The 23538-nt window shown below is 43.8% G+C and overlaps 1 protein-coding gene across 4 annotated transcripts in view; it reads right to left on the bottom strand.

Annotated features, from left to right (window-relative positions):
* XPO7 (exportin 7) overlaps positions 1-23538 on the bottom strand; it is a 1985528-nt gene that overhangs the window by 1365307 nt on the left and 596683 nt on the right. For all 4 annotated transcript variants that reach the window (XM_069617724.1, XM_069617725.1, XM_069617726.1 and 1 more), the window contains one exon: positions 14744-14909. In XM_069617724.1, the coding sequence (XP_069473825.1) occupies positions 14744-14909 (166 nt within the window). The remainder of the gene's footprint in view (positions 1-14743; positions 14910-23538) is intronic.

Here is a 23538-nt window from a genome sequence, read left to right as displayed (position 1 = left end):
AGCCATACCCCCTGAAGAAAACACTTTCTTGGCCCAGCTGTCAAAACGTTTGTCGTCCCTATCAGGAAGGATGGTAGGGTACGACATCTGCTTTGCTGGGGCCGTAGCCGCCAGCAATACCAAACTCTCCGGAGAGTTCCATGTGATATTTTCGCCACAAAAATATCGCAACGCAAAAATATCGCCATATTTTTGCGGCGAAAATAACACATGGACCCTGCGGGGGACACCCCCGCACCTAATATTTTTGCCACAAAAATATTGCCTATGGCCGTTCCCGGCGACCATATGTACGGCGATATTTTTGCTGGCGAAAATATTACCCGATACCCTCCGGAGTGGGGTGCGTGGTCAAGTAGCAGGGGTCGCCACTGGCTGGGCGGTATTTCTTTGTCAAGGACTTGTTCACTGCCGGGAGACTCTCCGGAGAAGTCCAAGCAGCAGCCACCCTTCTCTGTAAGGCCATATGGAATAGCAACACCGGGTCAGTCGGTGGACCTTGATCGAGGATAGCCGTCAGGTCATCCTGCTGAAAATCCCCAGGTGGTGCAGACCACCCCAAGTAATCCGTCACCCTCGACATAAGGCACCGGTACGATGACTCGGCGTGTGTGCCAGGCTCAGGCCTAGCGAACTCCACCTCTGGAGAGGTGTCCAGACCACTGGTGTCGTGCAAAGACTGACGCAGGTCTTCAAGCTGGCTATGACCAGAAAGGAGGTCATCAGGAACCTCTGTAGGAACCTGCCCTTCCTCAGACCCTTCATCCACCTCAGAAATATAATCCAGAGGCTGGAAAGAGGGCACAGAAAAAGGGACAAGGACATTTTTGCCTTGGCCAGAGCCTTTCTGGGGGGTGTTAGGGAGAATTCTCTGTTAAGGCTAATTTCCCAAACCTAGTGAGTCCCCCAGCAGCTTTGCTGGATTTTTGGGGTTTATTTTTTTCTCCTGCTAAGAGTGAGACTCTTTTTCTCCCACTCTTAGGCATGATTTGAGAGTGTCTTTTGACTGTAAATGTGTTTTATGGGATATGGGGTCTTTTACTCCATAGGGCTTCATGTGTTTTTGGTAGATGTGTTACACAGCACCCTCAGTGCAGTAACACAGGGGTGTCATAGTGACCCCCAAACAGACTCCATACCCTGGGACTGTCTACTGTCTCCCAGGGCATGTAAAGTCACAATTGGCTTTACTAGTCTCAAATTGTGAACAGAACCAGTACAAACCATCATATTGTGGAAGTACTGGTAGGGGTAATTCGATTGCCCCTGGGTCTGTTTTCCAAGGGGGCAATGTCCAGTCCCCACATGTCGAGCTTCTGGCTGGGGGCAGTGGATACCATGCAAAATATTCCACCAGAATATTTCTTATGGGATTTTCCCATTGATTTTAAACGCACCACTTTTTGGTGCAATGTTAAAGATACCGCTGGGTTATTTATTTAATATTTATTCCCTGGTTGGGTCTTTTTGCGGAGCCTCGGTTTTAAAATGGCGTTTGTGTTCGCCTCTGAAACTCTAACCCAAGTCGAGCCCTTTGTTCCACTTTTTGGCGGGCTTCTGCACAGTAGTCCTCCAAATGGTGCCACTCTGTCTTGGGTCTACAGGATGTGTGGGAGGGGGGATTAGGCACCCTGGACTGAGTTCCCTTGGCAACTCAAGTCGCACTCTTGTGTGATTGGCCCAGTGGTGAGCCGCCTGGCTCACCACTTAGCATGTTTGAGTGACAACTAGGCTGTTGAATGGGGTGTTCGAACTTCAGAAGTCGCCACAGGACCTAAAGAATCCAAAGAGGGGAGAAGCTGGGCCATCTACAACGACAACACCTCCGGTGGAGCCCTGCTGTACGAACTCACCACTTCCCCGACGACAGAGGAGATCTTCTTCCAGGAGAGTCTTCTTCCCTTTGAGCTGGTGGGACCAACCAGTTCGCCTTTTTCGCCTTCCTGGACGTCTCGTCGAATCGCCCGTGCCAAGCACCCCGGCGGCCGGATAGCCACGCTTAACCACTACCGTGAATAAAAGGGTCGTACCTTTTAATCAGGAACTCCACAGCTGGTTTCTTCCCTGGCAGTGCAACGACCTCCAGCTTTCTTCCTCGTCAAGACCATCTCTTCCTCTGGTCGAAGCCACGACTTGCACCCGGCTGCCAGGAACAACTGCCACCGCTGGAGCTTTCTAACCATTTCAGGTACTGTGTCCCGCGTGGTCTCCCTTGCAACAGATTGTCCAAGGTGTCCCTTAAATCCTTGACCTTCTAACTGGGTTGACCTCAGACCTGCTAACTTTGCCTTTCTGAACTGATCCAACCTCTTTTTGAATTTTCTGCAAAGACTGAGTGCATTTCCACTGTGTGATCTTGGGTACATTCCGCCATGCTCTCTCCAAGAGTGGGCCAGGCCTATAAACTTTTGGCTCTACAGTAGACCCTGCCTTTCTTGACTTGCTGTGGTTTCTTAAAAGTGTTGGTACTGTGTTATTTTCCTACTCTGCCTTTTCTCTCACTTTTTAAAGGAATTATTGGAGTGCCATCTACGGTTACGCGCTCACCTCTGTTTTGCTAAATAAGTGGTCTTAACCTATACTTGTCTAATAATTAACTAGGGAGGTGTATATACTTATAGTGACTGTTTGAACTTGCTTGATATATTAGTGCCAGTGTATTTTCATAAGTGTGTTTTTAAATAAATAACTATATACTTTTATACCAAAGCTCTGGTCAGTGTTTGCTTGTTCTACTGTATTTTTAGCCCTATTGTGTATACTCTATATACTGCCTAACTCTTCTTGAGAGAGGTCTGACTGCTCAGCCACAGCTACCAGGTAAATCTGGGTGGTGCAGACTGCTACCAATTGGGGTTGCTGCTTACTCCTGTGGTCTTAAACTTTTTGCAGTGGTCCCTAAGGGAACTGCACAGGTTTCTGCCTAACAGGGGGTTCCACCGTGCCATGGGGTACCTCCAATAAAGCAGCCTTGAAAGGCGACGACGGCATCAGCGTCGAGCGTGGCGGCGACAGCTTCGACAGCGTCGACACAGGCCTCGAGGGCGGATCCCCGAGCGTGTCCTTCGACAGCCTGGTCACCAAAGGCTTAGAAGGCTTCTTGGAGGCAGAGCCTCGAGAGAGTCCCTCGAAGACCTCGGCGCCGAAGGCGTCGTCGTCGTCTTTGAAGACTTCACAGGCTCTCGCTGTCTCAAGGTCGTCGAGGACCGGGACCTGGAACGAGCATGTTTAGAGCGACCATCCTTGTCCGACTGGGACCTCGAAGGCGCCCGGTGGTCGCAACGACCGCTAGAGCCCAAAGGCGTACGAGTGGCGTCTCTAGCACGGTCACGGCCAGCGTGTTTCGACGGACCGGACGGACCGGAGCCCTGCGATTGAAAAATCAACATCATCTCCTTTCGGAAGGAATACCATTCCGCAGGAGTGGAATGCTTGTTGGGACAAGCAACCCGCCGACGGGCAGAGTCCTCAGACGAAGACGGGGAAGGCAACCGGTGCCGGTGCTTCCATGAGTGCCTCGAAGAGGCAGAAGAATAGCGGGACCGACTCCTGGACCGAGACCCCCCCCGGACTTACGCTGACGATGCGGAGAGTCGGCCCTCGAATCGTCAGTCGAAAGGCCGGCGGATCTCCACTTCCAGGGCTTGGCCACGTTACCGACAGAAAACTTCTTCTTACGCTCCTGCAAGGCCTTCGAAGTAAGCGACTGACAGTCCACACAGTCATCCGTGTCGTGGTCCTCCCCGAGGCACCAGAGGCAAGCGTTGTGCGTGTCCGTCAGCGACATCTTGGACCCACAGTCCCGACACTTCTTAAAACCCGGCCGCGGGGTAGAAAAAGATGAAGACATGATGAGATATACTTCACAAACGAACAGGTTCAAGGAACCGAAAGAACAGAACTCAGAAGAGTCGAGGCGCGCCGAGATCTCCGAAGCGAAGACATTCGCGGAAAAAACAGAACTGAGGCTACAGGCGTTGTGCGTCCTACTTATAACATCCGGTGACGTCGGCTCAACAGAGGCCCTCGAGGACAGCGTATCGACGCCGAAATATTTTCAAAAGCAGCACAGCTGTGGTGATTACTGTAAAGATATGGAATACGTCGGAAGACCCAATCCCCTCGAACTGGACATCCTCTCCATCGACATACAGGTGAAAGATGTATGCTACCTTCACTTGCTGACCACATATTTAGATTTCCACTCACAGAACTATAGCGCTCTTTCAGTGTTGGATCTAAGTCCCAGACACACAAGCAGTGTAAAATTGTTACAACAGCTATGGGACTAGACTGACGGACAGCAGTACTGATGATACTAAGAGGTAATCTTTTAATTATCACCTTGTCTAATTAATAGTAATTCACAGGGAAAGTAGAAGGGTCTCCAACCACAGGGGTTATATCAAATCACCCCCACAAGGTGAAATAGGGTTTATTGTATGGATACTGGTGGGACACAGTGACAGGGGGTGATGGGCATATTCCATATACCTTGTTCTTATAACATGGGATGAACCAATATTCTGAGGAGGGGTGGTCCTAACTCTTTGTGCAACTCGATGTATGCAATATGGGGTAATTACTTACCATTCTCTCAATTGGATGTTTTCTTTTTTCTCTTCCAATGCTCTCTTACAGGTCGACTGTGAACTCATCCAAGAATTGTTTGTAATGTTTAAATAAGATCGGACAATTGTAGAATAAGAAATGTGCATCTAGCCTAGAAGAACAAGTTACTTACCAACTGTAACGTTCTTTCTACTGGATGATCCTACCACACATTCCTCATCTAGGATATTCGTCTCTCCCCAGCTTCACTGTTTCAGGGAAAAATAATTCAATAGAGGGCGCTATGCACAAGGTTGTGGCATTGATGTCCCTTGACGGTATCCGTAGCGTGTCGACGTCACCAGTCGTACATGTAGCTTGTGCCGTGCCCGTTGGCTTCAGTTCAGTTTTTCCAATAGCTTTGCAATCGAGTTAACAGCACGCTTCATATTTCCCTCAGAGAAAATGTAATCTTCTTCGACCCCTTCCACTCCTAAGACAGGGTATAAAAAGTGTGTGGAATGTGGTTCCAAAATGTCGATCACTGACCCTCACTGTGTCTGCCTTTGGTGCTTGGGTTCGGACCATCGGACCGGCGACTGTGGCTTCCGTCAATCGATGACGGAGAAAGCTCTTCGCGAACGAAAAGGTAAACGGTGGGGCGGGAAGCTTTGAGGGCCTCTTTGAAGGCAGCTTCTAAGAAGCATAGAAATTCCTGTCCGATAGACAAACACACAAAGAGATCTCGATCTAGGAGTAGATCGAGACGTTCGTCGTCGTCTTCTTAGAAGATGAAGAGGAGACACAGATCTCCTTCCTCTTCGTCAGACACATCTACCGAGACGGTAAGATGTCCGACCAAGTCGGATTCCCCTAGGAAATGGGAAGTTTAGAAAACAAATGATGAAGGTCTTTGAGAATGCGGCCCGACCCCCTCAAAGAAACCTCGTAAGAGCCAGACCCAAGTTGCTCTTTTGGACGATGCAGGAGAGTTAGAAACTACTAAGGCCAAATCCATTAGTAAGGAGGAAACTCTACGATCTCGACCCAGCGTTAAAACGCCAAAGGTTCCTCGAGATTCGAGTGGTTCCCCGGTTTCGACTTAAAAGCATAAACCGTCGAAGCACTCGACTAGTTCTTCGACGCCATCAGCGCCAACTACTTTGACGCCGAAGCCAAAGGAGATATTGGCTCCTTTATCGAAGTCGATTCCCTTGAGGCAAATTCCGGAACAGGAAAAAAGGGTATACACCTTCACCTAAATCAAATTCCGGAACAGGAAAAAGGGTATACACCCTTACCTAAATCAGACTTTTTAAGTCCATGTCCACTATTTTTGAGGAAGAAAGTGCCTCAGAAGAAGACTTTTCTCCATTTGGAATAAAATTTGGTACTTGTAATGTGCCAGAGGAATTGATTGACCCCGAGTCAAGATTGAGAGACCTGTGCGACACTCTTCACTCTGCCAGTGGAATTGACAAGTCACCAGAGTTAGAATTTCAAAAACCTGTTCCTGCAGAACATGTAGATTCTGGGTACAGGAACTTGATGAACAGAGTTGTTGAATATATGGGTTGGGGTAGGTCTTTACCAACCTTTGAACAAGATGATATGATTGATATCCTGGACCAGGGCCCCCAAAATTACCCAGTTCTTCCTTTTCATAGGGCTCTTCAAAGAACAGTGGTTGCAATTTGGGAGACTCCTGAGTCTGTTGCAGTAGTCAATAACTTTCCTAAAAAATATAGGCCATCAAGCTGTGACCCTGATTATCTGAGTAAACACCCTACGCCAGACACTCTAGTGGTACAAGCTGCTACTTCCACGAGGCAATCAGCTTATCCATCTATCCCCCCAGAGAGAGGATAAAAAGGTGGACGCTTGGGCTTGCAAGGTATTTACATCGGGCAGTATGGCCCTTAAGTTAGCAAATGTTACCTGTACCCTGGCCAGGTTCACCGATACCTTATGGGATTGGATAAAAGGCAGAGGCTGAACATATTCCAGAAGGCAAAGAAAGGGGAGGCTTTCTGAATATTGTGAAAGATGGCAAGGAGGCAATGGGGGAATGTCACCAATCTGGATTGGATACTGTTGACAGCATCAGCAGATCCATGGCTGCAAGCACAGTGCTGCACAGATTTGTTGGGGGTTTGCACCAAACGTGCAAGCCAGGCTCCTTAACATGCCTTTCGACGACTCAAGGCTGTTCGGCAGTAAAGCTGATGAGAGCTTAGAAAAACTGCAGACCTCCAAGGCAGCAGCCAAGTCACTTAGCGCCTCTATGCGAGAGACTTAAAAAGCTTATTCGGGCTCATCTGCCTGGAGAGGTTGTTCTTTTCGATACTACTCCTCATTTGGTAGAGGAAGAGGACAGGCCGCACAGAAAGGTAAAAGAAATTTCCCTCGTAGTGGACGAGGAAGATGTGCAAAATCAGCCTCAGCAGCGGTATCTTTGCCTTCAGCTGCTCCTGCAGCCGCCAATCTCTCTGAGACCTTAGAACACAAGACCACGGTGGGAGGCAGAATCTCTCAGCATCTGAACGAATGGCGGGGCATTACTTCAGATGCTTGGGCACTGGAAACAGTAGCTCATGGTTACTGCCTTCCCTTCCTAAAAAGCCCTCCGGATCATCCACCGGGAGCCAACTCTGTCAAAACTCCACATCCGCTCCTTGTGCAGGAGATTTTAACCCTGCTAGAGAAAGGTGCAATAGAACATGTACCGGTAGCGAGAGGAACAAGGGTTGGTACTCCCCTTATTTTCTCATCCCAAAGTAGGACGGAGGACTGAGACCCATCTTGGACTTAAGAAGCTTGAACAAGTTCCCCAGGAAGGACAAGTTCAAGATGGTAACCGTTTCTAAGATCCTTCAGGCTCTCCAACTCCGAGACTGGTTGGTATCATTGGACCTTCAGGATGCTTACTTTCATGTGCCAATGCATCTCAAGCACAGAAAGTACCTGAGGTTCGCGGTTGGCGGCTATCAGTTTCAAATTCTGCCATTCAGGCTGACCTCCGCCCCGAGGGTTTTCACCAAACTGATGTCGGTGGTGGCAGCGAGTCTCAGGAGAGGGGGATTCATGTCTATCCCTACCTGGATGATTGGTTGATCAGGGCTCGTTCCCCCAAACAAGCTCAGGAACATCTCTCAATCACCTGCCTCTCCCTTTACTGACTGGGCTTCTCCCTCAATTACAAGAAGTCCCATATGGTAACATTCCAAAGACACCAATTTATCGGAGCAGTCCTGGATACTTCATCGGGGAAAGCCCCACCTCCCGAGATGAGAGCTCACCACATTTTGCAGATGTTAACAAAGTTCCAAAATGCCCAGCATCTGCCCGCAATTGATTTTCTGAGGTTGCTCGGCCTCATGGCATCCTGCATTTATCTGGTGCCAGAGGCTCGATTGAGAATGAGAATCTTTCAATGGGCCCTCAGGACTCAGTGGTCCCAATTCTCTGTGAATATGTCAGATCTTCTGTAAATTGCAAGCATAGTTGCCCAGGACCTTCTATGGTGGGCTTGCAGCGACAATATTCTCAGGGGAGAATCTTTTTGGAAACCATGGCCGGAGATAACAATAGTGACGGACACCTCACTCACGGGGTGGGGAGCCCACACCAACGAACTGACAATCAGTGGTCGTTGGTCTCCATCGGAGTTCAAACTGCACATCAACCTTTTGGAGCTGAGGGCGATCAGACTAGCGCTGAAGGCCTTTCTGACCTGTGTACGGGGAAGGAATGTCCAGATAATGACAGACAACACAGTCACAATGTACTACCACAACAAGAGAGGGGGCGTAAGGCCACTACCACTGTGCAGAGAGGCAATGCAGCTCTGGTTCTGGGCAATACGAGAAGGAATCTCTCTGTCAGCAGAACACAGCGACGAACACTCTGAGCAGGCAGAGTACAGTATCCCCACAAGTGGTAACTAGCTCAGGAAGTCCTTCAAGAGATCTTCTCCCTTTGGGGAACTCCTCAGGTGGATCTGTTTGCAACCTCGGTCAACAGAAAGTGCGATCAGTACTGCTCAAGGGAATGTCCCCCAAGAGGAGCTCTGGGAGACGCATTCGTAGTGGACTGGGAATTTCCACTTCTGTACGCGTTTCCCCCAGTTCCCGTGATTCCTCACATAATCAGGAGGTTGAGAATCCATTCAATCAATCAATCAAGAGGAGTGGGGTAGGAGAATTGGTTCGGATATTTCTGAGGATTCGTGGCACAGGATGTGTGAAAATGTTAAGTTATGTTCTTTGGGGCTCACGGAGAGGTCGAGACAGATAAAGATTCTTAATCGGGTTTTTTGGACACCGGAGAGAATGGTGAGTAGGGGGATGTCGGAGAGCTCGGATTGTTGGAGGTGTATTCATGTGGCAGGTACGTTGGAGCACATGCTATGGGACTGCAGGTTGGTGAGATTGTTCTGGGGTGAGGTTGGTCTGGTGTGCGATGTGGTGATTGAGGGTTTACCTGCTTTGGATTTCAAAATGGTGATATTGGGGGGTGATGAGTCTCTGGAGGATCTTACTCAGAATCAGAAGAAGTGGTTGTTCCGAGGGGCAATGATCGGTAAGAAAATTGTTTTGCGGAACTGGAAGTCGGTAATGACTCTGAATATTGAGACGTGGTTGACTGAAATGCATGACTTGGCGGCTATGGAGAGGACACTTTACAGAAGGGAAGGGAAATTGGTTTTATTTGAGAAAATTTGGGGTAAATTTCTTCAGCTATACTAGACTTGGTGTTGTACTTATGTAAATAGGAGCTGGGGGGAGGTGACTGGGGATGTGGTGAATTAGGCTGGGGGCTATGTGTGGTTATATGCTTCAATGTAATTAGTTGTTTTTAAATAAAATGTGTTTTGATGGTTAAAAAAAAACAAAAAAACAAATGTTCTTTCAGTTCATAGTTCAATTTTAGGAGGTTTAACATTTTCATTCAGTTTGATGTTCAATGTAATAGTTTTTGCCTTTTTCAATAAATGCAACTTAACTTGTTTGATTCAAAAAAAAAAAAAAGAGAATCCATTCAATCCATTCGAAAAAGGCGCTTCTTGGCAACATATTTCCTTGTGCACCACAAGGTAAATGTTGACATAAGCAAAAGTGTACTGGTATACAGGTGCTTAAGGGGCAGAAAAGGAAAAAGACTTGATTAAACAAATATCAAAACATGAACATGGTTTCAGAGATAATTGCTAACTAGCACAAATGTGCGCACAAGGTTGTGCCAAACAGCTACCTGAGGACAAGCGGTGTGACAGGGATCGGTAGCAATGCATAGAACAGCCTAAATTAGCACTTGATTGTCAGTGCGTCCCCAGAGCTTGCTGCCAAGGGAATTCCCTGTAGCAGAACAACTCACACTTCACAGACTAAGAGGTCCAATTGATAAGTTCCCCAGAAGGAGGAGAGCTCCTGCAGAACTTTCTGGCAGAGCTCCCACTCGTAGGAAGTCAAAGTTTGTCTGCTCAAGCCACCTGCTTTGTTATTCTCCAACCCCAACGGATGGGCTGCTGCTGGAGACACTGTTCCGCAGAGCTCGGAACAACAGTCACATTGATTCGCTGCACAGAGGAAAGGGGACCTTACTCCATCACAGGAAGGCCAAGGCCAGAACCTGTTCTTGGCAATAGAAGACATGAACAATCTGAAAGATGTGCGCCACTCTGTCCTTGGACAGGAAGACCCTGCCCAGGAGTGTGTTCAGGAATGCATACAAAATTGCAGACTGAGTGGGACAGTTCAGGGAGAAGCTCAAACTCCAACAGGCAGCATGTGCGGTACAGGTGTGCAGACGACTGGTCTGGTGAGAGAGCACGGATGAGCCAGTCATCCAGGTAAGGAAAGACATGGATACTTTTCCTCCTGAGTCAATCCGCAAGCAATTTTTGTGCGACCTGGGTTCTGAAGAAAAGCAGTATGGCGGGATCTTCAACCGATATTGGGAAAAACCCATCATTGCAAATCTCAGTTACTTCCGGTGCTTGAAATGTATAGGCACATGAAAGGAAATGTCCTCAAGTTAAAGAGACACCATCCAGTCCTGCATATTGAGGGCCTGAAGGATCTGTGCTAGAGTAACCATCTTGAACTTGTCCTTGTGCAGGTATAAATTCAAAATCCTCAGATCCAGGATGGGACACCTGCCTCTGTCTTTCTTCAGAACCAAAAAGTACAGAGAATACCAGCCTCTGCCTTACTCAGAGTGAGGCACCAGTTCTATTGCACCCATCCCCAGAAGCTGATAAACCTCTTCCAACAAGACAGAGTCCAGAAGCAGGCAGGAGCTGGTAGGGGGATTGTCCGGAGGTCATTGAAGTAAAAAGGAGGCAACAGCCCTGATTCACTACCTGCAAGTGTGTGACGTGGTGCAATGCCTCTCCTCGCTGAACAATGATCTCACCCACCCACTGTGGTATAGTGTAAAAAGTCTTACAATAGTGCTTCATGCCTGGTGGGGCAAAGGGCACAGCAGAGGTTGCAATGCCCCATCTACGTGCTCCAAGACATCTACCCTGGCGGGCAGGTTGGTGCATCTGTTGCTTACCGAAAGGTGCCCGTCCTCTGCCACAGTGGGCGTAGGAAAAAAAAGAGGACCAGCATCTCTTTCCGGTAGTAGTAGCAGCAGAGGGCTGTTGAATAGCAAAGCCCAAGGACTTTGCAGTGGCTACCGACGACTGGAACTTTTGAGTCATCAGTATTTGCACCAAGAGGTTGTGCCCAACAAAAGTGCCTCCTGATGAGCGTGCCCATAGCCAATGCACATGCCACACAGTTGGATGTATTCAGGTCAGATTGTAAGATTTTACGTGACACCTCATCCTGGACATGTAATATAACCTGGTCTTCTATCTCCGTCTGAGAGATGCTTAGCACACTAACACAATAGTAAATAAAAGGCCAATGAAAAATGTGGCCAGCCACAGGATGTATTAACTGCCCACAGGGCAAGGCTGCCAGAGGCATAGCTTACGACCCCAGGCATCCAATCATTGGCTCTCCCTGGCATAGGGGAAAGAGGCAAAGGGTGTCATCTTCAGATTGGCTGTTGCAGCCTGCACTACCAAACTCTCAGGAGAGGGAGGGTAACAAATACATGCCAGGTCTGAATGAGCTAGACAATGCTCTTCAAGACCATGTCTCTGTCCACCACAGGGACAGAGGCTAGCTTCTCCCAAGCCTCCAACACTGGTCCCTCAACTACCGGGTTAAAAGGGAGCGAAAAGATGATCTAGGAGTACCTTCATCATGATGTCCATGAGCTTGAATTGAGCCATGTGTCTGTGGTGGTCGACAGGCACAGCGAGTCCACAATCTTTCCAATTATCTTTTGGAAGGAGGCAAGATGCTTTCCCAGAAAGAGTGCCAGCAGGAGGGTGACCAACTCTAGTGAAGTATCAAGGCTGCAGTACTCTTGCAAATTGAAGGTTAGTTCCAACACTCCTTCAGCACAGAATGCCTTAAAGAAATCTCACATCTCTCTGGATTCAAGTGGCTCCAACCCCAAAAAAATGGGGCCACCTTCCTCGTCAAATACTTCATTCATCCTTGACATGAACTTGCCCAGCAGAAGTGAGGCGCAGTCCTGCGCCGCTCCTGTGCCTATAGCATCCAGTAGATTGGCACTGGTGCAATTGGCTCTATGCCCAAAGGCGGACCCTGTCGATGTTTCAGATTCAAATACTTTAGATCTGGGGTCCAGCCCATAAGGAGCCCAGCCAGCGTGTGAGGGTGATGGGCCCCGCCTGAGCCCTCAGCGGCAAGGCCAATGTAGTCGCCGCTGGAGCCTTAACAAAGAGGTCTAGTATTTTTAGCTTAACAGTGTACCATTCCCCTCTTGGCTAGAGGATTGGGTAGGAAATAGTACCTGCTGGGCTGAATCCCCTGAGGAGTTCCTGGATTGGTGGCTCCTCTTATTCAAAGACAAAGAACAGTGTTTTGAAGAACACCTCTAGGACCAAGACGTCCTATGGTGCTGCTGTTGCTTCTCTTTTCGGGATGGAGTCCAGTTCTACTCTATGACCCATTCCAACTTCGAAGGGGTCCCTTTGTCCTTGTGACAAAATGTGAAAAGCTTTGTGGCATGCTCCTGTAATCCTGTGGATCGTGTTTCTCTGCCATGCAGTAAAAAAAGAAATCCTGTGAGGGTCAGCGACAGACATTTGCCCCCTGCAATCCGCGCAGGACTTAAAGCCCACAGTGTTACCACAATGGGGTATGATGCAGTTTAGAAATGTTTTAGAATGGTGATCTTGAAGCATACTCAGTGCACAGTAAAAAGGATGTGAAGTCATGGGGTGCGGCGCCTCAATATATACTTGCCCGACGCAACGTCCATATCAGAGGCAGTGAGTGGAGCGGACACAGAACCACGCTGTGCCCCTTGGTGGTGAAAATGTCCAAAGGATAGGTGCACTGGAGATATATCGGAAGAGGAATCTGTGGGAGAAAGGAATCCATAAGAAATCTGTGGTATTAGTTTACGGTACACTGGAGGCTAAAGACCTGTTAAGACTAGGTATTGGAAGGACAGCCAACTAATTGTTCAGAGACTTTGCTTTATAGAATAATGTATCTTAATTAGAGACAAGGGCTTTTAAGAAAATATTAAGACTTTATCCACTTTATCAACAGCACTAAAGGTGTTCTACAATTACAGAGAAAATCCTGCTTGTGCTTATACGCCTTGAGCAGAATGCCTGCGGTTTGAAGTTTTACCACAGAAATCTTAAGCATTTACCCAATAATTTTTCATCTAATAAACTTCTTTCATTTTCACTACCAGAATCAGTTGACATGTGTATTATTGCTCGACTATACCACATACCCCAATGGTTATCATAAAGGTATATTGGGCTACCAATATGGCAAATCCAGAAGCAGCCGTTCAAGCCAAAACTAAATTACATCTGCCACCAACATACTCTTAAAAAAATGGTATGATGATCTAATTACCCTACATCAATATTGGGTGCTTGAAAAGTATCTGTGTCCAAGGAGACAAATGCCTCATCACAGGACCATGTAGGGAAAGAAAGAAAAAGGCTCCGGTGACCGTCGGAGAGAAGTCCCTCTGACCACAAAAAATAGCCAGAGATCACCACAAAAAACAAAAAAAAAAGGAAAAAAACAACATTTAGGGATCCCATAAAATTGAGTTCTGCCCTAACACCAGACAAGAGGAATGGGAAAGAGAAGCAAAGCAGCAAGCCCTTCCTCCCTCCGGACAGCTTTAGATCCACCATTCAAGCACTGGTCCGATTCCATCTGGATGGGGGCAATGCATCCTCGAAGGCCTCCTGTCCTCTCTTGTGCCCCTGAGAAGTGTCCTACATGCGGCCGAACACCTCATCAAGGGTCTATGCAGATACGACCACATCACCCCAGCCCTCATTGACCTTCACTGGCTCCCCACTGCACGCATGAATCCACTTCAAGTCTTGCTGCATCATCTATAAGGCAGCCACTCTCAAGTCACCCATCTACCTCGCAGAGAAACTTAGCATCTACGGCTGACAGAGCACCACCAGAAGCCAGGACACGTGCAGACTTGAAATCCGCTGCTGCAAAAAGGAAAGGACCAGAACAGAAAACAAACCTCCTCTGCCTATGCCCGAAGACTATGGAATCTCCTTCCCATCAGCATTAGACTCACCCCCATGCTTCTACAATTCAGAAAAGTACTCAAGACTCACATCTTCAGTGAGTCTCTCCTCCTCAAAACCTAGGCCATCACGTCGCCCCTTGTAACAATTGACTCGCTAGATGCCTCCCACCCCTCAACTCCACGCCACCCGGTAGAGCTGAACCTCTCTTCTGTATCCTACCCCCGGCTGAAGATTTGTTCCGTTACCTCTGAAAAGCATTCCGTTATGCATCTGTATTGTTGTTTACCTCTGCTTCTAGAAGCTATGTCCATGCTCAATAAATACCATAATAATAAAAGATGGGTGTGGAAATGTTTAACACTCTTCAAGCATATGTGTGGACTTCCCTATTCAACTTCAAATGGACAGTTAAGGGCTTCTCTGGGCCAACCATCGCATTAAGTATTCAAGATGTGAGAATATGGTGCGAGCAGTACAAGTTTGAGCGTCTGTCAAAGTAAAGTCTACATAAAAATCATGTTGCTCTTTAGAATGCTGTAGCCAGAAAGTGGTAGATTCCAGAATTGTTACCTGATCTCCAGCTAGTGGGGATCTGCACTGTGCACAGGTCATCCGAAGACTCATCCGTTGAGGTTCCAATGAAGTCGAAGTTGAGGCAATTGTGTGTGAGTTTGAGTAGCTGCATGAGCAAGCCGTGCTGGCTTTCATCATTCAGATTCAGGGTCTTACCCGAAGCCTGAAACATAGGGAGAGAGGATAAAAAAGGCTATAGGGACACAGGGTTTCAGATATCATTTTCCAACTTGTTTGAATAACAGCCAGCTAACCAAACTGTAAAAGCATGTGATTCTTAAGACCTAAAGAGGCACCTGGCATAGACAAGGTAAGAACAGCAGAGGAGCTGGATCTGATGGAGCTGGGATTACAATGGATAAGGTACATTGCACTTAGAAGCTAGTGAATTTGAAACAGAGTTAAACTGGTGAGAAAGTAGGAGAGACCTCAGATTTGAAAGAAGAAAGATTTTAACAAAACTGGGGTTGGAGGCAAAGGTTGTCTTTGTAAAGCAGGGGTTGTGAGGCTAGAAAAGCATGGGGACGCAAAGAGACTGATCATTAAAAGGAATGTATTTGTCAGACAGAGGGAATGAAACTGCTTTTTGGGAAAATGTATAGCGAGTAGATGAAGGCTAATTATCTTGAAGAAGGTGGTGGTCTAGTGGTCACTTAAAACACAGAGCATTCTGGGGTGGCATGTTACAATGGTACAAGAAAAGGCGAGGTGAAGGGTTGGGTGGTAGAGAGAAAAGAAGAGCACTGACAAGGGCACAGGACTTGTGATGCTGCAAAACATTGGTCTGTAAGAACCAGAACCAATAGGGCAAGTAAGAGCACAGAGTCTGGTTTAACTCATGTATGGAATAGTCACTTAGTTCCCTACCGTGGGTATTATCTATAAATGTATTATCCATTAACAGAGCTTTCTACAGGGTGGGGCTGAGGATATCTGAGAATTTATAAATATAAAATCATGTTTCCAAATTCAAAACAATCTCTTGCCTATCTGGAATTCTTTTTGTGTAAAAAAGAAGATCTCCAAAAAAGCACATTTTGCTGCTTTTCATTAGTCATGTAACGATGTATTCAAATAAGAAAAAACAGTAAAAGGAAACCGACATTCAAAGAAAGTTTAAAATAAAAAACAGGCCCATCACTTAGGCAGCCAGGCTAATCTAGAAACCCATCGTGCAGTGTAGTGGCATTTGGGAGGTTGGTTCATATTCCTATGAGAGAACAGGACAAAGATGTCGGCTTTAGGTAGTTATCTTTCCTGTTTTGTAATTAATTCTTAGAAGATATGCATGATGGAAAACTAGGATTACGAGTAAATCAAATTCTCATCCTAGGTTCTTCCTTATTATAGTTAGTTCCTCCATTCACAGGCCTCTATTGTTATCAATGGGGCACCAGCCTGCGCTTCGTTACCAACTATTTCCACCCCTGAACACAAAGCTCAACCTAAGCACACTGGGACATCCTCCAGGGTGGCAAGTCATTTGTGCAGGCTATTCACATACATTAAAAAATTGGAGACAAGCAGCCAGTAGAGGAAACCTTAAAGGAAGCAAGGCAATTTACTGTTTCCACTGGTCTTGGCGAGAGCAGACTGAACAAGCTGGAGGCTGGAACTAGAGGGCAGACGGGAGTGAGAACGAGGAGACGGGGTCATGGATGCACAATTTCTCATGAGTGCAAAAAGAATGCATGGGGCACAGGTGGAGTAAAAAGTACAAAATGAAAAGCGTCCAGGATAAGAGGCTCAGGAGGCAAGGATGTAATGCAGATAGTTACTGGTGGATTTGGCCAAAGTTCCTGGGCACCAGATTGACTGGCACGTCCCCTACAGGTGCTAATATCCATACGCATTGACTAAAAAAGCAAGCTCATGCCGAAAAACAATGGGAAGGAGTGGAAGACAGGAGAAAATGAGAGCAAACTGTCACTGTAGTCTCTGATTCAATACATTTCACAAAGATGTGACCTCTGAATGAATAAGATGCAGGCCAGAAGTAGTAAAAAAATGTAAAAAGATGAGCAGAAGGCTTCTATGTACCATGCCCAACTGCGTACCACAATTCGGCACAATGGTGTTTCCGTGAAAGGGACAAAGGGTATACAATTAATAGTTTACCTTCAATCGCCTCGATTGGTAGCATGGGTCTAAGGCATGATCACACGCTAGAGAAGTAGATTGGAAGCGGAAGCTTCCCAACAGTGCTGTAAGTAACAAAATAATGGCAATGTACGAGCAAGACTATAAAAATAACCTTTACAAAAAACAATCACTGAACACACTATTAGAATGACAGTGTAAAGAAAAAGCATACAGTAACACAGGCTAAATACGCACTAAAGGTGACCTTGTATAATGGGAATTGCACTGCAAGAGGTATATCAAAAAAGCCAATAGATGAAGGAAAAAGGGAAACAAAAGACAATCACAAGATAAATTGTTTCAAATGTCTTAGGGCCATGTAAGAAAGGGGAACTAACCTAGCTCTAGTGCCAAAGGTTAATGCCAGGGGGTCATGGTAATGAGGAATGACAGAGGCTGGAATCTAGCTGAAAGGGTCAATACCATAGTCTCCTTAGCAGGCTAAACAATACCAAACTGGCTTCATGGCTTTTCACTATGCAAAAGGAGTGAACGATTTGATCCAGGCATATTAATGTGATGAACGGCTATCAAGTGCTGCTTCACATCAGTCTCAAATTGCTCATGAAGAAATACTGAGCAAGAGCAGTGTCCAGCATCACTGGGCAGTACAGTACCAGTACCAAAAGAGCTTGGCTCTATTCTAAACTTACCACTAGAGAAGTAAATGAAGCACTGGTGGTCAACTTCAGACGTGTTTCTAAGAATTGGACTGTCCAATAAACACTAATGCAGCCTGCTCTGCAGGAGGCGGGGGTGACCTCGCAAGCAAAGAATTAATGACAGAGTCACTATGCTCTTCAGAAGGCAGGACCTCTAAGTGGGCTTTAGGCAGGCACGAAGCAGTGGCCAGGGACGTATCCTTTCACTCATCTTGAAAACCTCAGTTAAGGCCTTTACTTGCTGCAAAGTAACATCCTGAGAATTGAGGCATCTAGGTATAGCAGCAAAAGAGAGTTCACACTTAATAAGGAAGCAATCTATCTGTTTCCAGCAGAGGGCACGAAAATGCAAGTATCATCTTTGAGGATTGTATAATAGGTTTTTCCCAGTGAGCTATTGAACATTTTAAAAGACCCAGAAGATTTACCCTAGCAGATGGAACTGTGTCTCTGACCTATCTGTGCATCTAATTTAGCTCAAGTATATACAGTCATCCAAGTTTCTGATGTAGAAATTGGGACTCTAAGGAAGAAAGTGCTTATGTACTCACTTTTGTGGGCCTCGCTCACGTTGTGCTTGCTCCATGTGATGTGTCTGTGTGATGCATTTTATTTGTATGCATTTTTGTCTCCCTGAAATGTTACACTCTTCCCCTTTACTGCTCTCCTTGGCGCCTGCTACGAAATGTATTCCTTTGGGGTTTCTAGGGTCATATTTTAGGTCACCTATATTTTCTCAGCTTATTCTCCCATTTAATTGTTGGATCCCTGACCTATTTTTGGTTCCCAGATGGACTTCTCCTGAAGTACCCCTGCTAATGCAACTATTTTGAATTTTTTTAAAGCTATACGATTCAAACATTGAAATCAATCTGCGTCTCTCCCATCCCTCTCCATTACACGAGCAAAAACAATTGATTAACCTTATCTCACTACGTCACCATGGGTTTTGTCTCTCAATATATATGCACAAAAGAAATCCACGCAATTTCAATGGTAGCATCCAAGTAACAAGCATGGTTGTAATTTTTTTAAATCTCATAAATACCTCAAGCTTTGAGGGCCAAGCCTTTCTCTGCAGGTAGAATGCTATTTTCCATTGATCGGCAAGCATGCCCTCGCCACTACTAGAAGAGAGCCATATTTGGTAGACCCTTCCTTCTCTCATTTATCTACAGGCCGAAAAGGAATAACATAGGCTTCATGTCCATGGAATAGCCCTACGGGTCTTAGATCCACCCCAGCACTTCCTTCCAGTATGTCTGGATATTTGCACATTGCCACCAGGTTGCTTTTCCCCACATTTCCTTCAGCAAAGCAGGCTAACCGAGGTAAACATCTTCAATAGTGTCATGGTATTGTATTGCCATCTATGCAGAAAATTGGTCCCAATGCATTTTCTACTGGCTGGACACTAAGGTCTTAGAGGCTTTTGTGTATATTATTGATGACAGGTAGTCAGGGAATACTGACCTAAAGGCCTCTTCCCACCTTCTTCCTGTCTCCATTGCTGCTTCAGACTTCGCTAATGCAAAATTACAGTGTAACTGAGTTATTAGGCAGTTGAGTTTTTCTTTGTATGCAAACTTTCTTGAAGAGTGTCCGTTGCCTACCTACATATTTTGCCCATTAAGGGGCCGTGTGGATGCCCTTCAACGGCAAGACATAAATAATGACAACCGCCCAATAGTTAACACCCACTAATCCCTAGAGCGAGATGAAGCACCCCCCTCTTCACAGTTGACCAACTTTCTCCACCCAGTGTTCAAAGCATCTCTGAAACTTCTGTGGCTCTGCAACAATATCGTCCCTGGTGGGAGGGGCCCACGTGATAAAGGAGGGAGAAACGAGGATGAAAGGTTACTTTTATCCATGGCCCATTTCCAGAGGACTCCTACTGTTCCCAAAATCCAGTGGTTTTAAATTCTTTTTAGAATCCTGCTCTCAGAAACCCATGGCTGTTCTACTTTCACTGGGGCTAACCATTGATTTCCCTAAAATACCCATTGCTTTGCCTTATTTTTTCTCAAATGTGTCACTAGCGCCCTCAGTTTTGACACTCCTATATCTCTCTACATCCAAAGTCCCCCTTCCTCTTTTTGGAAGTATCAAAGTTTGCTAGGCAACTCTCTGCCTTCTCCCCTGCCACAAAACCCATTATCTTGGATCTCAGAGCAAACAATATCAGTCCACACAATTTTACTGGTAGCATTTGGAACAAAAAGAATATCCATGGAAGTAGATTCATCTTTATGGTGTTAAGTTTCTGAATCCAGGAAAGGGCAAGCTTAGTCCACCCATTCATCTCTTCATATAATTTAATTATAGGGCATAGTTTGCCTCATATAGGCTGTCTATAGTTTTTTTTATAGCTGTACCCCAGATATTTAAGACCGGTTTGCTTAATTTCAAGAGCGAGGATCCTGCAGTCTTCTAAATCTTCCCCCTTCTCTATTGCACATGGGAAGGGAGTTGACTTCTAGCTATTAGCTTCAAAGCCTGAAATGGCCTGTATCTTTAGTTTACAATGCCCCAGAGATGGACAAATGGCAGGTAGCAAGTTGCATCAGTATGTCATCTGAAAAAATTCCCATATTCAATTCTCCACCCCCACCCCAATATAGCCTTTAACAGTCTCCTATAACATCCGCAAAAAAGCTACTTAAAAAGGTCTTCACTTTCAAGTCCTAGTACTTAAAAAGATGTAATTATTTTATTGTTTGCTTGTTAGGCGCTTATACAATAAGAAAATACTGTTTCAAAGCACCCAGAAGTAAAACCGGTGTCGCCCACAAAACAAAAAAGATAATTTACCTATTACTACTACTTCTTTAACTTATATATCAAAAGGTTCAGCAACTGAACAAACGTCACAACTAAATATCTGTAGTACTGACAGTAGTAAAAGCATGGCAAGCGCCGTTACTAGCAAAAATAAAAAGCAACTTCGCAAAAATATAGCTACCACTGGAACAATTCCATTTTGCAAATTAAGAGTGGGACTACCTTTAACCAACTACTAAACTGATAACGGGCACAAATGTAACAAGTAATTTGCAACATCTGCAAATCAAAATTAAAAAGGGTATCCCTAAAACAATATAATTTTTTTAAATTCAGCTATGTTCGCACACATGCAAAATAAACATGAGCAGATATATTTTAAAAAGTTTTATAAAAAGCAAACTACCAAACAAACGAATAAAAAACGAATACAACTAAAAAAACTAAGAAAACGCAGAGACCGTAGAAAAAGGAAATTAACCGGTACCTGCACCTGCAAAAGTTCCTAAAATATAACGAGTTGGCAATTCTGTGTCACTTTCAAATTTACCAAATACTGACCCAGTGTATGCTTATTCATTTTTAGGCTGCTTAAAATGTGGAATAATAACTGCACTAGAAGAAAATAATGCAGCTAAATGTCTGCAAAAATTAAAGTATCATCAAATAAATCATACTTTTAAAAAGTACATATTTATTAAAACAAATGATTTTTATAAAATAGTATACATATACAAATTATTAATTATTTGAAATGTAAATGTGTATTTTAGTGTGTCTTTATAAATGTGGGTCGTTGCTATTTAATAATCAATGTATTACAATAAAATAGGAGTATGATAATACATTCTATTGCAATAAAATGTGTATATTTTTCATTTAAATAACATTGTACTTTATGAATCCTGCCACAAGAGTACAAAAACAAATATATTTTATACATATTTTAAAAGAATCAATCCATTAATATTAAAAATGCATAAAACAATTTAAGATGTTGCTTCATGCAACACAAAATATTAACTAAAGTGTTTACTAAAATAAATTAAAACTACCAACATAAATAAAACAAAATAAAAGATACAAATTTACTTTTTAAATATTAACATGCAAGATTACTTTTATGTACCTCCTCAATTTCTGGCGATGTTTATAATGAAACCCAGGAAAAAATGGAAGTACAAAAAAGTATTCATATTATAACTTGGAAGAACCTTTAATGGTTATTAAAAAAACTACTATACATAAATAAACTAAGTGGAATGTTTTTAATTTCGAATTTGGTATTTCCAATTGGACTCTTTTTCAAAGTTTATTAAAATTGGAGGTGAGGGATGGCTTTAAGGGGTGATGCAGAAGCTGTCAAACATTTTTTTTAAACTACATACAAAACAATTTAATAAAAAAATAATTTCAAATACATTTTAACAAATAATTGTGAAAATTAAATAGTACTTCAAAACATTTTACATACAAGTTCACAACAAATATTTGAATATTAATCACGGTAGTCTACTTCTGCATACTTTCTTAATTTATGGGGATTTTTGTAATGATACCCTGAAAGAATTCAACAAGTACATACAAGTAGTCATATTATAACTTAAAGTAACACTTGATGGAGGGAGTGGGCAAGCCTACAAGGATTCCTTATGGGAATTCAGGACGAAGATACATGCCCTTGGCATGTAAGCGGTTAATTGGTATTTTTCAAAATGCAAGTGAAATTGGAATTTTTCTCATTTCAGATTTGGTATTTTCAATTGGACTCGCTTTCAAAAATTATTATGTAATGGATAAGGGATGGCTTTAAGGGTTTATGAGGAAACCGCCACAAAAATATTCAAAATTTTACAAACACATAATTAAACTTTTACACAACTACATCAAAATATCATGATTACAACAGTCGTATTTCAATTCAATACATTATAACATAATGTTACTTAAATAGTATAAAACATTTTACAAACAACTGCAAAACCTTAAAAACAATTGAAAACAAATTTACAAAATATTTAAGGTTAAACCAACAAAACCAACCAACAAAAACAAAAGAAATCAATGTTAAACCAACATAAAAATATATTATCAATGCATTAATACATTTATCATTTAAATCAAATATCATGGGAACCTTAACTCACCCATGAACATAACACATCAAGTATTATGATATAATAATGTTGTACACATACACATCTTTTTATAAAGTAAATCTATTAAAAAACGAAACTAAATGTATACAGTTAATACATCAATCCATTAGCCTATAGCATTTTATAATACAAAAGTACTCCATAATTAAAAACATAATTCATGTACAACACTTCTATTTAAAAATAGTCAGCACAAATACTTTACAAACTTTAAAAACTGCATAACTCGGGGGGAGCTAGATTCCCAGTCCTTGCGTCTAAGTTATGGAACATGCTCCATGCCTCCCTCAGATCAGTACCTTCTTTCCATTTATTCAAGTGTAATACGAAACGCTGGCTTCAGGACCTGGACTCAGCGACTGTCTAACGTCCTTAGAGAGACTTCTGAAGCAAATTTTCACCATACTCCGTGTTATTACGTCTGTTAAATACTTTATTGAATGAGCATACTGTTTTTTACTCTTGTCTCTTTACTTTGCATATGTAACCTATTATGCTATTCTTTGTCCACATTTAACATTGTAACTTGGTGTAAAATGTTTCTCTTATGCTGTGTAACTGGATACATATGCGCCCAGCTGCCCCAAGGCCAGGAGCACTTTACAAATAAAATAAATACAAATACATGTAAAAGTTACTAACAGCTAAATAAAAACATACATAAATATTTCAATTTTATATTTTACATTATAAAACAAATTGAATTTTAAAATTACAAATATAGAATTTAGTAACAGTACACAACGTATAACACAACAGAGTACATATAAACATGAAACACTAAACAAATTACAATATGATAAACTATTTAGTAACATTTATTTCAACAAATATATACACACAATTTATACAATTTACATACTTAGTAACATTTAAATTATAATCCTCATTCTTTACATAAACACAAATACAAGCATCCATTTTCTACAAAAAAATACTAAATAGCATAAAATGTATGTAGTTGCAAAGTAGCCCACATGTAACACACATTATCATAAAGCAATAATGATTTCACATTTTTAATCAAACAGTAACAGCTTTACTG

The sequence above is a fragment of the Ambystoma mexicanum genome, chromosome 10, assembly GCF_040938575.1.
Source record: "Ambystoma mexicanum isolate Mex_15411 chromosome 10, UKY_AmexF1_1, whole genome shotgun sequence".
In the NCBI taxonomy this organism is placed as follows: Eukaryota; Metazoa; Chordata; class Amphibia; order Caudata; family Ambystomatidae; genus Ambystoma; species Ambystoma mexicanum.
The sequence above is the reverse complement of the archived record's forward strand: the minus strand, read 5'-3'. Positions and strand labels throughout refer to the sequence as shown.